Source organism: Pseudophryne corroboree, chromosome 11 (assembly GCF_028390025.1).
Source record: "Pseudophryne corroboree isolate aPseCor3 chromosome 11, aPseCor3.hap2, whole genome shotgun sequence".
Taxonomy (NCBI): Eukaryota; Metazoa; Chordata; class Amphibia; order Anura; family Myobatrachidae; genus Pseudophryne; species Pseudophryne corroboree.
The window spans coordinates 172,843,466-172,860,954 of NC_086454.1; the positions used below are offsets into that span (position 1 = coordinate 172,843,466).

At 46.5% G+C, this 17,489-nt stretch overlaps 1 protein-coding gene across 3 annotated transcripts in view; it reads right to left on the bottom strand.

Moving 5' to 3' along the window:
• MUS81 (MUS81 structure-specific endonuclease subunit) overlaps positions 1–17,489 on the bottom strand; it is a 415,158-nt gene that overhangs the window by 80,052 nt on the left and 317,617 nt on the right. For all 3 annotated transcript variants that reach the window (XM_063945085.1, XM_063945086.1, XM_063945084.1), the window contains 2 exons: positions 10,434–10,604; positions 479–655 (listed from right to left, as the gene is read on the bottom strand). In XM_063945085.1, the coding sequence (XP_063801155.1) occupies positions 479–655; positions 10,434–10,604 (348 nt within the window). The remainder of the gene's footprint in view (positions 1–478; positions 656–10,433; positions 10,605–17,489) is intronic.

The window sequence follows — 17,489 nt, forward strand, 5'->3', positions numbered from 1 at the left end:
CTTCTTATGCTATGTATTCCCCCTTCATGTTGCTGCTTGGCGATGCATTGTACCGCAAAAAATTCCTAGTGTATGTGAGTACACCTGGCCAATAAAGCTGATTCTGATTAAAGGAGTATAAAAGTGCTTATTAGTGTTCATGCATCTTTATCCATATCCCAATGAATATGTGTGAACGGGTGGTCTTCAGTATGCCGACTGACGGGATCCCGGCGCACAGTATACCGGCGCCGGCATCCCGACAGCCGGCATACGACACTTATTCTCCCTCGTGGGGGTCCACGACCCCCCTGGAGGGAGATAAAATACTGAGCCCGCAAGGGGCTCATTTGCGCTCGCCACACTGTCGGTAAGCCAGCGGTCGGGCTCCCGGCGCCGGTATGCTGGTCGCTGGGAGCCCGGCCACCGGCATACCATACTGAACCCGTGTGAACAAGCCCAAAATTGCTGTGCAGAAATCCAAGTCTTGCAGTCTTACCCTGTAGTCTCAATGAAATCAACACAAAGTAATATGTTGAATTGTCCTGGTAGCAGAGTGAAATCAGGCACATGGTTATAAGATCTGGGCGCGGGATCTTCAGGGGACTGTTTACTGTTGACCAATGAGGAAGAAGTGGAGGATGAGGACACAGTGAGTGTCTTATACAAGGGAAGTCTGCAAAGATAATACAATACAAGAGGCTCTCAGTAATACATTATTAGAATAATACAGTTGTTTACTTTGGGCATATAAATGATGCATTGCAGTTACATGGAATAAAAGAACGTACTGAAGGCTAACTAGGGACTGTAAAGGTACAGAAGAAGGCATGTAGTCAGTGATGAGCTTTTGATATCCAGAACAACTCACATAACCTTCATAAGCTATCCTACCTAATTATATATAGGTGTAAAACCAATAATAATAATAATAATAATAATAATAATAATAAAAATATATATTTTAGAAATAAATGGTCAATAGCAATACTGCTATAAACATCTATTAGCCGCATTCAGCATTAAAGGGTGGCAGACTTGGGCTTTAATGTCCGGAGCTATTCAATTACAGCCCCTTTTCCTTGTGAGTGCGGTAAATTACCTGCTAAGTTCCCAAAACTATGGGCAACAGCTTTGCAGCACCTGCGATCAGGGCATATTTGAGCCTCCTCAGACTCGAACAGAAAACCTCATTAACTGCAGCCTGCGGACTGAGTGCGGGCTGCCACAGGCTATAACTGAAGAGCCCCAGCAGACCTGTGAGACTTGATGTTGCAGTTACAAACAATAAATAAATAATATTATATATACAGTGTGTATATATATATATATATATATATATATATATATATATATATATATAATTAAGCCAAACAAAATACTGGGAATAACGATAATAAAAAGGACTACTAAACCTAAAATAACATATGGTCTTATATAAGAAATGTGAATAACTATTGATAAATACATGTACAATATAACTGTCATGAATCAGATCTGAAGCGATTTGTGGAAGGAGATATTTTCCTACACACAGAAGACTTCCTGTCATTGGCCCTCATTCCGAGTTGATCGCTCGCTAGCTATTTTTTGCAGAGCAGCGATCAGATAGTCGCCGCCCATGGGGGAGTGTGCGAACGCTTGTGCAGCCGAGCGGGACGAAAAAGTTTTCTGCAGTTTCTGAGTAGCTCTGGACTTACTCAGCCCTTGCGATCACTTCAGCCTGTCCGGTCCCGGAATTGACGTCAGACACCCGCCCTGCAAACTCCTGGACACGCCTGCGTTTTCCCTACCACTCCCAGAAAACAGTCAGTTGACACCCATAAACGCCTTCTTCCTGCCAATCTCCTTGCGTTCGGTTGTGCGAATGGATTCATCGCTAGAAGCATTGCACAGCAACGATGCTGTTTGTACCCGTACGACGAGCCTGCGCACTGCGGTGCATACGCATGTGCAGTAGCAACCTGATCGCTGCGCTGCGAAAAACGGAAGCGAGCGATCAACTCGGAATGAGGGCCATTGATCCCACTGAAGTGCATTGCAACCAATCTCCCCTCAGACTGAAATAGCTGAGCAGTGAACACTAGTAAAATGTACAAAAAGGGGGCAATTTTGGCACAGGATTAACAAATAAGGCGTCTGTAATTATACCACTAACATAGTGAGCAGTGCTATTTTTCTGGAAAAATTGATTAAGGAACTATGGGTCTGGGGGTGGAGCTTTTAAAATAGAGATAGATAGATCGATAGATCGATAGATCGATAGATCGATAGATAGATAGATAGAAGTGTTTAGAAAAGAAGGCACTCAAAATGGGCATTAAAATAAAACTTATCTAATATAAAATCCATTTTGGCCCAGTACAGGTTAAGGAACCCAGTTCCTCATTAGGTCATATTTAATGAGAGGTTCACGAACGAAGATCCTGCTGAAAAATAACACTGGTAGTGTGTGAATGAATATGCTGAATTGCCACAATATTGTTATGTGTCAGTACACCTTAAGAGTCAGGATATAGAAGAGAAAAAAGGAGAGTTATGGTAGACTTACCATGGTTCTGTGAGGTAAACTGGGTTCCACAGGGAAAACATTGGTTGTGTAGAGCGGGATCTTGATCCACAGGCACCATCAGGCAAAGCTTTGATTGTCCCAGGATGTATTGGGGCCTCCTCTATAACCCCGCCTCCAGGCATTGAGAGCTCAGTTTCATTAACCAGTCCAATGCAGGAGCAGGTAAAAGAGAAGGCAGATGTTAGTCACATAGAACCACAATCTCACGGCAGGAGAGGGTACCAGCGGCTAATGTCATACAACCTAAATAAGCTAGATGCGTCAGGCTGGGTGCCCTGTGGAACCCAGTGTACCTCGCAGAGAGAGAGTTAACCATGGTAAGTCTACCATAACTCTCCATTTCTGCAGCGGGGTACATTGTGTTCCTAGCGAGTAAGAGAACCCGGCATCCAAAGGAAGCATCCTGGGATGCGGAAGTATCAAAGGCATAGAACCTAATGAACGTGTTCACTGAGGACCAAGTAGCCGTCTTGCACTATTGTTCTGGGAACGCACCATGGTGGGCCGCCCAAGAAGGTCCAACAGACCGAGTAGAATGGGCTTTAACTGCAGCAGGAGCTGGGAGTCCAGTCTGCGCATAAGCTTGTGCAATCACCATTCTAATCCATCTGGCCAAGGTATGCTTATTCACAGGCCAGCCACGTTTGTGAAAACCAAAAAAGTACAAAAAGGGAATCTGACCTCCTGATGGAGGCAGTCCTTTCTACATAGACACAGAAAGCCCTAACCACATCCAAAGAACGTTCTTTGGGAGACAAAACCGAAGAGACAAAGGCTGGAACCACAATCTTTTGGTTAAGGTGAAAAGATGACAGCACCTTAGGCAAATAACCGGGGTGAGTTCGTAGAACTGCCCGGTCCCAGGGGAATAAGAGAAAAGGGTGGACGACAGGACAAAGCGCCTAAGTCCTACACCCGTCTTGCAGAGGCAATGGCCAGCAAGAACAGGGCCTTAGCTGTGAGCCATTTAAGGTCCACCGATTCAAGAGGTTCAAATGGAGACTCTTGCAGAGCATTCAGCTCAACAGACAAATCCCATGGAGCCACAGGAGGGACATAGGGAGGCTGAATCTGAATAACGCCCTGAATGAATGTCTGAACATCAGGTATAAAGGCAATTTTTCTCTGAAACCAAACTGACAAGGCAGATATATGAACCTTGAGGGAGGCCAGATGAAGACCTAAGTCCAGGCCTCTTTGTAGAAAAGTAATTATGGACATCATAATTCTTCTTTGTACACCAGGTGAAGTAAGAATACCAAACCCTGTAATAAATCTGGACAGAGGCCGGTTTGTGGGCTTTCAACATCGTTTGAATAACAGCCTCTGAAAATCCTTTGGCTCTTAGGAACGATGCTTCAAGAGCCACGCGGTCAAAGCCAGTCTGGCCAGGTCTGGGTAGAGACAAGGGCCCTACGAGGAGGAGGTCTGGTCGTTGAGGAAGTAGATGGGGATGCCCCGTCGACAGACTCTGCAGGTCTGAGAACCAATGCCTTCTGGGCCACGACTAGAAGCAGCATTCCTCCTTACTGTTTGAACTTCCGTAGAATCCTAGGCAGGACACTGGAGGGAACACGTAAGGCAGCCAAAAGTTCCATGGAGTTGCTAGTGCGTCCACGAACGCTGCTTGAGGATCCCTTGTCCTTGATCCGAAGACTGGTACCTTGTGATTGTGTCAAGACGCCATGAGGTCTACGTCCGTTAGACCCACCTGTCCACTAGGAGTTGAAAGACTCCTGGGTGAAGACTCCACTCTCCGGCGTGTACGTCCTGGCGACTGAGGTAGTCCGCTTCCCAGTTTAGGGCACTCGGAATGAACACTGACACTTCCTTCATAGTCATGTGGCTTCGAGTGCCGCCTTGATGGTTTATGTATGTCCTGTCGTGGCATTGTCTGACCTTACTTGAACCGGTCTGTTTCGTACCAGAGGCAGGGCAAGTGATAATGCATTGAACACCACCCTCAGCTCTAGGATGTTTATTGGAAGGAGCGATTCTTCCTTGGTCCACCGACCCTGAAAAGAATGTTGCTCCAACACAGCTCCCCATCCCTTCAGACTGGCATCCGTCATCAGGAGGACCCAGTCGGGGATCCAGAAGGGACAGCCCCTGCTCAATTGCTGGTCCTGGAGCCAACAGGTCAGAGACAAATGAACCTCCGGAGTCAACAAGATCATTTGGGATCTGATCCGATGAGGCAGGCCGTCCCACTTGGCAAGAATTAATCGTTGCAGAGGGCAGGAATGAAATCGAGCGTACTCCACCATGTTGAATGTCGACACCATCAGGTCAAATAGTTGCATCGCCGAGTGAATCGACACTCTGGGGTGATGGATGAAGTGTCTTATCCTGTCCTGATTTTCAGGACCTTGTCCGGAGACAGGAACAGTCTTTGACTGTGTGCGTCCAGAAGTGCCCCTAGGTGCACCATGCTCTGAGCTGGAACCAGCGAGGACTTCTTCCAAATGATCAGCCATCCGTGCGCTTGTAAGCAACTCACCGTCAATTTCAGATGACTGAGGAGGACATCGAAGGAACTCGCCAGAATCAGCAGGTCGTCCAAGTATGGCAGGATTCTGACTCCCTGGCGACAGAGGTGCGCCGTCATGACGGCCATAACCTTGGTGAAGTTCCGAGGAGCCGTGGCCAGTCCGAACGGCAGAGGCTGGAATTGGTAGTGGCTGTCGTCAATAGCAAACCGCAGGAACTGCTGATGTGATATGGCAATAGGAATATGCAGATAAGCATTCTGTATATCCAGGGATACCATGTAATCTCTGGGTTCCATCACCAGCACGACAGAATGCAATGTTTCCATACGAAACTTGACTACCCTCACAAATTTGTTCAATGACTTGAGGTTGAATATAGGCTGAAAAGACTAATTGGGTTTCTGCACTAGAAACAGAGTCGAATAATAGCCTCTGCAACACTGGGACTGAGGTACTGGCACAACAACTCCTGTACTCAGGAGGGAACATACCACCGTTTGTAGAGCCTGCGCCTTCAACAGATCCGAAGGGAGTACCTTAGCGCAGAACTGGTGAGGGAGAAGTCTCTTGAAGGAGACCGCGTACCCGTGAGAGACAACTTCCAGAACCCATGCATCTGAAGTGGTCTTTAACCAGACCTGGGCGAACTGAAGAAGTCGGCCTCCCACCCTGGGGTCCCCCAGGGGGAGGCCCGCCCTGTCATTCAGCAGGCTTGTCTGGTTTCGAAGAAGGCTGACCGACTGCCCAGGGCTGTTTTCGTCTTGGGCTTGGTGGTCTTGGGAGCACGAGATTGTCTTTGGTAAGTCTGACCCTTGGCCGTCCCTTGAGGTTGAAAGGAGAGAAAAGTGGTAGTCTTTGCCTTCTGTGTAGAAGGATTAGTAGGAGGAAGAAAAGCAGTCTTAGCAGCTGCTAATTCAGACACTATTTTATTCAGGTCCTCTCCAAATAAAATGTCCCCGGTGAAGGGGAGTAGCTCCAAGGTCTTCTTGGAGTCTAAATCCACTTTCCACGACCTTAATCACAGTATGTGGTGAGCCAGGACAGATGTGGATGACACCTTGGCTGCCAGCAACCCCGCCTCAGAGGACGCCTCCTTAATGTAATAGGCGGCGGTGCATATGTGAGGCAAGTATTGTCTGGCATTGTCAGAAATATCCTCCGGCAGCTCATCCTCTAACGCCTGAACCCACGCCTCAATACCTTTTGCGGCTCAAGAGGCAGCTATCCTGGGTCTATGAATGGCCCCTACAAGGGAATATATAGATTTCAGGCATCCCTCCACACGCTTATCTGTTGGTTCCTTCAGTGAGGTGACAGTGGTGACAGGCAAAGAAGACGACACCACGAGACGAGTGACGTGAGAATCCACTGGCGGCCGATTCTCCCATTTATTACATAACTCTGTAGAGAGAGGATATTGAGCCAAAGCCCGTTTAGGGAGCAGGAAATCTTACCTGGGGTAGACCAGGGTTCTCTCCTGATGTCCACAAGATGATCAGAATGGGGTAATACAGTTTTAACCACCTTCTGTTGTTTAAACATATCAATTTTCTTGGCCACTGTAGTAGAATCCTCATCCTCAGTGATTTGTAGGATCTGCTTGATAGCAGCCACAAGGGCAGGGACTAGGAAAGCCAATCCCGGGCCGTTTTTTCAATCCCGGGATTTGGGACTGAAAAATAGTCACGGGATCCCGGGATTGCAGTAGGGATCAGCGAAAGTTGTAAGGAGCAGCGCTGGAGGGTGTAGGTAGTGGTGCGGGAGGTAGGGAGGGTGTAGATAGCGGTGCAGGAGGTAGGGAGGGTGTAGGTAGCGGTGCGGAAGGTAGTGAGGGTGTAGGTAGCGGTGCGGGAGGTAGGGAGGGTCTAGGTAGCGGTGCGGGAGGTAGGGAGGGTCTTTATATGGAACAACGTAGGGAACTAGAAACCAATTTCTCCGAACATAAAATTCCCATTACAGCGTAAGAAGAGGAAACGGAAGGCAATCTGTCCATTTATTGTGCAACTAAACTGGTAAGAGACAGCGACCCTCTGCGTTGTGTGTACAGTAGCTTACGCCATCTGGATCTAAGAACAACAGTCTACAGTTTGTCCGCACAGGTCATGCAGGAAAATCGCCCTCACCTGTTACATACATCACGTATGTGTTCACATGCTAACAGTAGCTAAGTTTGCAATTAGCCTTAAAGGGTGCGGGAGGTAGGGAGGGTCTAGGTAGCGGTGCGGGAGGTAGGGAGGGTGTAGGTAGCGGTGCGGGACTCAGGAGGGAGTGTGTAGGTCGCGGCAGGGAGGGTTGGTACTGGTAGCGGGCGGGAGGAAGGCTGTAGGGACCTCTGCACGGAGGGAAAGAGGGTGGGTGTAAGTAATACTACTTACTATTAGGCGAGCGGCAACCATGGACACACTGAACGCGGCGGCATTTTAAATGAAAAGCCGGCCGCCAGCCAACCAGAGCTGGTGGACCGGCAGCCAATCAGGGAAGCGGCCGCAGCAGTTGGTCCTGATTGGCTGCCGTCCGCCAGCTCTGATTGGCTTGCGGCCGGCGCTACATTTGAAGTGCCGCCGCGTTCAACTTGTTCATGGCTGCCGCCTGCCTAATATTAGTAAGTAGTATTACTTACACCTACCCTCCCGCACATGCGCAGTGTAATCCCGTGAATCCCGGGATTGGATGCTCCAATCCCGGGATCCCGGTCGATCCCGATCCCGGGATTGGCTTCCCTAGCAGGGACATCAACCTGTGAGGGAGAGTCCTCATCAATAACACAGGATTCTGTGTGAGTCTGACAGAACTGTATGCTCCCCCTCCTCACCCGATGAAACATCAGAGATGTTAGTGGATTGTGAGGAGGAAGCAGCCTGCTAAAGAGGACCCAGGGACACTGGAGTGACCTGGAGAAGATTTCTGTCTAACCAAAGACTGATTTAACTGCTGCAGCTGGGTAGACAAATTTTCCACCCAAGGCGGATTTACTATAGGGATGACTTGTGTCGGCAGTGGCACCGGAGGTCCCATAGGGGGGGCTAAACGGTCCAACAGAGTCCCCAGGAGGGTAGTGAACATAGCCCAGGGTGGCTCCATTGTAGTCACAGGAGCTGCAGGTTGACTGGGAGGTACAGTATATGACATTTAGAACACAGACCATCACACAATACTTCTTCCTCAGGTAAACCTCTGGAGCATACCTTGCAATTTACAGGAGCCTTCAGAGTTTTACTGCCCTTATTGTAAGACATTGTAATAAAGCAGGCTATTAGTACGATGAAGCCAGACAGACTACACAACCTGCGAACAAAGTACACAATCAGCGTAAGCAAACTTGTAAACAAAGGGCCTAATTCAGACCTGATCGCAGCCGTGCAAAATTATGCAGGGCTACGATTAGGCACACTGACACGCGGGGGGGATGCCCAGCACAGGGCTAGTCCGCCCTGCATGTCAGGCCCCCCCGCAGAAGTACAAAAGCATTGCACAGCGGCGATGCTGTTGCACTTCAGGAGTAGCTGCCGGCCAGCGCAACTTTTGCGTGCTGGCCAGGAGCTACTCGTCACTTCCTGGGTCGCAGCGGCTGCGTGTGACGTCACGCAGCTGCTGCGGCCCTCCCCCCACATGATCCAGCTACGCCTGCGTTGGTCGGACCGCGCCCACAAAATGGTGGCCAAACGCCGCCATGCCGCCCCCACCCGCCCAGCGACCGCCTCTGCCTGTCAATCAGGCAGAGGCGATCGCTAGGCAACAACAGCTGTCGGCTGTCAGCCATGCGCCAGCGCATTGCGGTGCCGGCGCTTGCGCACTTCTGACCTGATCGCTGCGATGAACGGCAGCGTGCGATCACGTCAGAATGACCCCCAAAATCACGTTGTTCGTGACTGAAACAGTAAAATATCCGTATAGCGATAAGTACTGTGTACACTATATTAGAGGACCCTGACGCACCTAGTCCCTTCGGGTACGGAATATAGTGATAGCTACTTTAGATGGGATACACATTAGAGTGAAACCATTCAGAAGATACAGGCACACACAGTCACAGGAAATGCAGAGATTATTATAAGCACAATAAAACTGCACTGGACTGATATATTATATATATCTCTATCTATCTATCTATCTATCTATCTATCTATCTATCTATCTATCTATATATATACACACACATATATATGAGGTATATATCAGAATACTCGTACAATATATTCTGTAATAGGTACACTCTTTCTTAACTAACGCTGTCTGTAATAATTCGAAACGGAGCTCTCTCAGTGCCTGGAGGCGGGGTTATAGAGGAGGCCCCAATGCATCCTGGGACACTCAAAGCTTTGCCTGAGGGTGCCTCTGGATCAAGATCCCGCTCTACACCCCAATGTTTTCCCTGTGGAACACAGTGTACCCGCTGCAGAAAAAGGGACCCTTCTACAGATGTAGTACTGCTCATCCATCCCGCGATGTGCATCGCAGGAACGTTTTGCTGTGACCGGGAGTGACTATTCGCACACGGTGATCACACCATTCATTTTTATGGATGTGCGTGTGCATGAACACGTGTGCGGCTGTTCACGAGCATACTAGTTGCAATCGCTTTGCCTAGATGCAAAGATGAGAGCGACTTCATCTGTATACGAGGCACTTCTTACAGACTGTAAATATGTACGATACAAGCCATGCACCAGATAAATGGAAGGAATATTGGTGTAAATAAAATGTAACTTTTAATGCGGAAATTAAAATAAATAGATCTATTTTCCATAAATGCAGATAATTGCAATATACCACATGAGCAATAATTACAGTCCCTGCCCCAGTGGAGCTTACACTCTATATTCCCTACCGCACGTACACGAACACACATTCACGCTGTTTAGAGCCAGTTAACCTACCAGTATATTTGTGGATTGTAAGATTTAAGTAATTACGGAAATCAGTGAAAAGAAAGGGTTAATTGGAGTGGGTATATGCAGGTGCAGGTAAAAGGGGATGACAGGTGTGTTAGTGACATACAGCGGTGTTTCTACTGTCCACTGTGTGTGTGGCAGTGAACATTGGATGAATTTACACATTAAAAGTTATGTTTAATTGAAACTAATGTTCCTTCCAATTATCTAATAAATGGTTAGCATCATAGAGATCTATAGTCTATAAGGTGCCCTGTAAATAAGAGTCCCTGTTTATCTCAACCGTCTGCTGTGTTGTTCATACTGCAGTGAACACTAGGTAGGATTTAGTTATGTGTAGTTCATTAGTACATGTAGTGACGTGGCAAAGTACGGGAACGTCTTATATCTGTGAGCGTTATTAAGTATCATGTAATGCAAGTTGCGTTCTTGGGTTACATGCCTAATGAGAGTACATCCAAATCCTTGAAACAGGTAAAAATGTGTGTGTGTACTTACAGGGTATTTGGGTTACTACTTTCTCTACAAGCCATTGTATCAGTGTCCTCTATGTCTTCTTCAGGTGAGATGTCACCTGCTCGCCTGGTTCCATCACTCCTGTCATCGGGCGCTTGCTCAGCAACCTCCAATCTTTGAGCCAGCTCAAGTCCTTTCTCTGTTAGGGAATATCTTCACAGAAGACAAAGGGACTGTTAGAAGCAGGAAAATATCACGTTGGAAGGGGCCTAAAAGGGACAGTGTTGTGAATGGCGCACTTGGCCTAAGGTGTATAGCTGAATGTATGAGGGGAATTCAAATGTTTGAAAAGTCCGTCGGGTGTCTGTTTTTTCCCTGTCTATTAGATAGGAAAAAACAGACACCCAACTGACTTTCAAACAATTGAATATCCCCCTATAAGTTGTATGTACTTTATAGCATGATATGGCACCACAGGCTGCAGGTAGTACATTACAACATATTCACCAAACAAACTGGAAGGGATGGAAACTGCAAGTGTTAGAGTTCAATAGGAAGAATGTACTGGCAATGGAAGACTTGCAATGTAATTAAGCCTTGGCAATGCAATGTACTAGGAGCCATCATGTCACAAAATACAGAAGATTATGACGGACAAAGGATTTGAAATATCTTAACAATCCGCTTCTCTAATGAAAGAGCAGAAATTAGCGTTTGTTCTTGTGCTTGTTACTTATGTGATTTGTTTCCAGTAGAGTATCCCATGTATTTATAAGCTGCCGCCCTGCATGCTTTGCTGGATTCCCGGCTAATGTCCAACAACCTCTTACATTACTTACAGTATATTCACATTTTGTCTCTACATTAAGCTGCAAGGCATAATTAAAGTTTAGAGTTTCCCTCTATAATGAGCAGATGGATATGTGATACACAAGGATAAGCAGGTGGCACAACAACAACAACAACAACAACAACAGCTTCTTCAAGATGTGGATTCCACAGATCTTTAACTACTTAAGTGTCCAATAGGCTATAATTTCCAAAAGCTACTCAGAAAGAGTTTTTTTAAATTATTCAATTAGGTCTAAAACATCTATTTAAAACTTCACACCATAGCAGGAAGAGGGAAAACTGGGTATAGCCTGGAGAGGAGAGTCTGGGCACCAAACAGTTCCAACTTTCCCAGCATGCTCAGGCTCCTTCTCTGGCATACCGCACCCCCAGCCAGCAGTTAAGTAGCAAGCCCACAGCAGGAGCGAGGAGAAGGAACACCAGCACACACAATCACAAGTAAGTGACCCAGATAGTGGCACATAAGGATTTCCAGTGCAAGCCAGGTGGGTCACGGTTGACGTCCTGTGCCCTCTATTGACCTGAAGAAAAGGATTTAACAAGGTAAGACCATAAATCCCATTTTCTTCCTCCATCCAGAGGGAACATTGGGAGGTCCTAAAGCGCCCCCTACATGGGCAGGTCGCTCCTGAGCTGAGCTGAAAACAGTACGCTTGAAGGTTGAGTGAGAGGACATTAAAGTATCAAACGTGTAAAAACGAATAAATGTGTGAACAGATGACCATGTAGTCGCTTTGCAGAGTTGCTCAGCAGAAGCACCATGCTGAGCTGCCCAAGAAAACCTCACCAAGCGGGTAGAATGAGCAGTCACCACTGCAGGGAAAGAAAAAGATGCCACAGAATAGGCATGGTGAATGGCAAGGCGGAGTCATCTGACCAAAGTTTGTTTGGAAGCTGGCCAACCACGCTTGGGTATCTCGTAGAGGACAAAGAGAGAATCAGACTTGCGGATATCCCGTGTCCTATCTACATAAGCTCGTAGAGCTTTCCCCACTCCCAGAGAGGCCTTCTCCAGACAAGTGGTTGGAGCAGAGAAATAGGGTACCAAAATCTCTTAGTTGATGTGAAATCAGGACACCACCTTGGGAAAGTAACTCAAACGAATACAGAGAACTGCCTGATCAACATGAATAATTAGAAAGAAAGAATGTCAAGACAAGGCAGTCAAAGTCGGACACCCACAGGGCCAAAGTAATGGCAAGCAAGAAAAGTCTTCCACGTAAGCCAACAAAGATCCTATTACAAGGGTTCAAACGGAGCAGACAGTAGAGCCTAAAGAACCAAGGACAAGTCCCATGGAGCCACAGGAGGAACAAACGTGGTTGTATGTGTAGGACGCTATGTAAAAATGTCTTCACATCTAGCAACAAGGCAAGTTGGTGTTGTTAAAGGACAGACAGTGAGTCGGGCCAGATGCGGATGGAAACACGGATCCTGAGACAGGAGATCTTACATATGGTCACATTCAATATCAGTTTTCATAAGCGGTCCTATACTGGCTCAACTAGTACTCTAAACTTTAGCAAAGCCAACTTTGACATGATGAAGGAAGCATTAAGGGACACTGAATGGGAAGTTCTGTTTCAAGGAAAAAATACTACAGAGAAATGGGATGTATTAAAATCACTGCTAATTAATAATACTTGTAAATTTATTCCCACCAGCAGCAAAAAAAGGAATAAAAATCCCAAACCAATGTGGTTTAACAAAAAAATAAAAGGAATTAATCGACAAAAAAAGACGAGCATTTAAAAAATACAAATCTGAGGGGGATGCGGAGTCATTTCAACACTATAAGGACTGTAACAAAATATGCAAAAAAGGAATAAGAGCGGCTAAAGTAGAAACTGAAAAACTAGTAGCAAAGGAAAGCAAAGCGAATCCTAAAATACTTTTTAAGTACATCAACAGCAAGAGACTAAAGAAGGAGAGTATAGGCCCTTTAAAAGGACAAGAGGGGTGTCTTAATCAAAAATTATAATGACATAGCAAACAAACTAAACAAGTTTTTTTTTTCCAACGGTATTTACCAGAGAGGACCAAATGCTGGGTCTAACACAAATCTCAACAAAGATAATGTCCCACTGTAAAATGCTTATTTATGTGAGGAGGTAGTCTGTGATCGATTAAAAAAGTTAAAGATTAATAAGTCACCTGGTCCCGATGGAATTCACCCGAGGGTTCTTATGGAGCTGCACGCTGAACTAGCAAGACCTCTATTTTTGATCTTCATTGATTCGGTTAAATCGGGTATGGTTCCCAAAGACTGGCGTATAGCGGAGGTAGTTCAGATATTTAAAAAAGGGAGCAAAGCTGAACCAGGTAATTATAGACCAGTTAGTCTTACATCTATAGTGGGGAAAGTATTGGAAGGTATTCTAAGGGACAGTATTCAAAAGTTCCTTGAAGCAAATAAGGTCATTAAAAGGAACCAACATGGATTTGTAAAGGACAGATCATGTCAGACCAACTTGGCTTTTATGAAACAGTAAGTGCGAACCTGGATCAGAGTAAGGAGGTAGATAGAATCTTTTTAGACTTTGCCAAAGCTTTCGACACTGTACCACACATGCGTCTTATCTACAAGCTACAAGAAATAGGGCTAGGGAGCACAATATGCACTTGGGTCAGTAATTGGTTAGATAATAGGGAGCAGCGCATTGTGGTCAATGGATCATTTTCAAATTGGACTAAAGTACTAAGTGGTGTGCCACAAGGGTCTGTACTTGGACCACTTTTGGTCAACATTTTCATCAACGACCTAACAGTAGGTCTAGAGAGCATGGTATCAATTTTCGCAGACGATACCAAATTGTGTAAGGTTATAAATGCAGAGGGGGATGCTGAGTCTCTTCAGAACGACTTAACGAAACTGGAAGCATGGGCAGCAAAATGGAGAATGAGATTCAACACAGACAAGTGTAAGGTAATGCACTGTGGGGGCAAGACCAAAAATAACACCTACATACTAAATGGGGTAATATTAGGGGATTCTGTGCTGGAAAAAGACTTAGGGGTTCACATAGATAACAAATTAAGCAACAGTACCCAAAGTAGGAGTGCAGCAAAGAAGGCTAATAAGATATTAGCATGCATAAAACGGGGAATTGATGCAAGGGACGAGAGTACTATACTCCGATTATATAAATCACTAGTGAGGCCTCATCTTGAATACTGTGTGCAATTTTGGGCACCATATTACAAAAAGGATATCCTGGAACTAGAAAAGGTTCAGAGGCGGGCGACCAAACTAATCAAGGGCATGGAGACGCTGGAATACGAGGAAAGGCTTGCAAGGCTAGGCATGTTTACATTGGAAAAGAAAAGACTAAGAGGGGACTGATCAACATCTACAAATATATAGGGGGTCAATATACAGAGCTTGGGAGGGACCTGTTTTCTATAAGATCAGCACAGAGGACACGTGGTCACACGCTTAGGTTAGAGGAGAGGATTTTCCACACATTGAGGTGAAAAGGTTTTTTCACAGTAAGGACAATACGTGTTTGGAATTCCCTGCCTGAGAGAGTAGTAACTGCAGACTCAGTCAACACCTTTAAGAATGGGTTAGATAAATTCCTATTGGATAAAGATATTCAGTGTTATGGTGCGTAGGCACTCATTATAGCTAATAGAACTAGTCCTAACATAAAAATAACTAGTCCTATAATAAGACTGCATAGGAGACCACAAATAGGTTGAACTCGATGTACAATTGTCTTTTTTCAACCTTAGTTACTATGTTACTATGTTAACGCAAAGGAAAGTGCAGGAAAGCGTTCATGGAAAGACCCAGGAGATCGGCGTACCATACTTGTCGAGGCTAATCCGGGGCCACCAGTTTCATTGTACATTCCTCGAGTTTGAATTTGCCAAGCACTCAGGAGATCGTTGAGATGGGTGGAAAGACATATATGAGAGGAAACGTCCACAATACCACCAGAGAGTCACCGGGATCCCTGGATTGAGAGCAGTACTTTGGTAGCAGATGGTTGTGCTGAGAGGCCATCATATCGATGTCCGGACAACATCAGCAGCTGACCAGCAACTGAAAGACGTCTGGATGTAGAACCCACTTGCCAGAATGGACATCCTGATGGCTGAGGAAGTCGCCTTCCAGTTTCGGATGCCTGGAATGAACACCTCCCCGACAGAATCGGAAGATGACACTCTGCCCAGCACAGGATACGACTGGCTTCTTTCATGGTGCCATGGCCGACCTGGTGATTGATGTACATGACCGCTGTTGAGTTGTCTGACTGTACTTTCACTGGATGTCCCTGTACGAGAGGCTGAGCTAAGCAAAGGGCATTGTATACTGCCGTGAGCTCTAGGACATTAATCAGGAGCAGGGTCTCGCGAGCCGACCACCGACCCTGAAACATCCGCTAACAAGAGACCACCTCCCACTCCCACAGACTTGCGTCTGTGGTGAGCAGTAGCCAGTCTTGAATCCAGATGGGGTGGACTTTGCTCAAGTTGGACTGGTGGAGCCACCACAGGAGAGAGTGCTGAACCTCTGGCGACAGGATTAGTGTCTGTGCATTGATGTGAGAGGAGACTTGTCCCACAGGGCCAGAACCTCCAGCTGAAGATGGTGTGAATGGAACTGGGTGTATTTCACCATGTCGAACGTGGAGACCATGGACCCCAGGATCTGCATACAGGATTAGACGAAAGACCTGTTGAGTGCGAGAATCCAGCAGAGACCCTAAGTGCAATATTTCCTGAGATAGCGTTGAAGAGTACTTGTGCCAATTGGTCATCCAGCCGTGAGACTGAAGAAGATCCACTGTCAAGCAAATATGGTTTGACAAGATTTCCAGCGACTGGGCCAGGAGGAGCAAGTCATTGAGATAGGGCTAGAATTCCGATCCCCTGGCAATGCAGATGTGCTGCCATTTACGCCATGATCTTTGTGAAGACACAAGGAGAAGTGGACAGCCCAAATGGTAACACCTGAAACTGGTAATGATCGTTGCAGATTGTAAACCTAAGGAAGCATTGGTGGGTGGCTCTGATAAGAAGATGTATAGAAAGGCACCTTGGATGTCTAAAGATGTCATATAATCCCCTGGTTCCATGGACAGAATAATGGAATAAAAAGATTCCATAAAAAAACAGGGGACCCGAAGATTACGGTTCAATACCCTGAGATTGAGAATAGGCTGGAAGTTGCCGTCCGGCTTCTGCACTAGAAAGAGGTTTGCGTAGAAACCCGTACCCTGTTGAGATGGAGATACTGGGACAATGATAGGCCAGAAAAGGGCAAACTAACTCAGACAGCCTCTGCCTTGCTTGGATTTTCTGAAAATCCGATGGAAAAGAACCTTGTTGGAGGACGCTTCCAAAAGGTCAGTGCATAGCCCTATGACTTGCCGCCGACGAATGTGTCCTTCGTAGTCTCTGCCCAAAACTTGGCTAATGACAGAAGCCAGCCTCCCACCCTGGGATCCCCCAGGATAGAGGCCATCCCATCAGGTGTAAGGCTTAATGACTAGTTTGGAAGTAGCCTTCCTGGTAGGCCAGGACTGTTTACCTTGGGGCTTAGATCCCTTTGAGGAAAACCCTGGTATCTAGATGATGTCTGACCCTGTGCTTTTTTCCTGAGGATGAAAGGAATAAAACCTGGTCCTGGCTCTAGGCAGAGCCGTCATGGACGCTGCTAAGGCGGTGACAATCTTGTCCAACTCTTGCCCAAGGAGGATAACCCCAGAGTATGGGAGCACCACTAATGCTTTTTTGGAGTTAGTATCAGCTCCTACCATCGATGCAGAGGCCTTAGAACTGCCTTAGCTACCCAAGCGGATGCAAGAGCTGACCTCGTAATAGCACCTGCATCTTGAGAAAATGTTCTATTTTCCGATCAGTAGCTGACTAGGTGAGCAACATGGGCATGCACGGGTGGTGGAGTCTCCCACTTGGCCCTATCCTTAGCTGGCATGGGATAGAAAGAAGCTATGCGCTTGAACAACTGAAACTTCCTAGTAGGCAGCCGCTTCTAGGAGATTTAGTAGGGAACTCAGCCGTCACCTTCTTCTGACGCTTAAATATTGGATCTTCGTCCTGCGGAGTCTTCTCTGAATCCTCCACCAGGAGACCAGTTATGACTGCCTTAACTAGCACCTCCACTTTCTCCTGACTCGTCTGGCATAGAAGAAGTCTCAACCTCCAAGGTGACGGAAGCCAGTGTCTTGATCTGAGAAAACATCATTATCTGATTAATCCTCCGGCAGGGAATTGAAG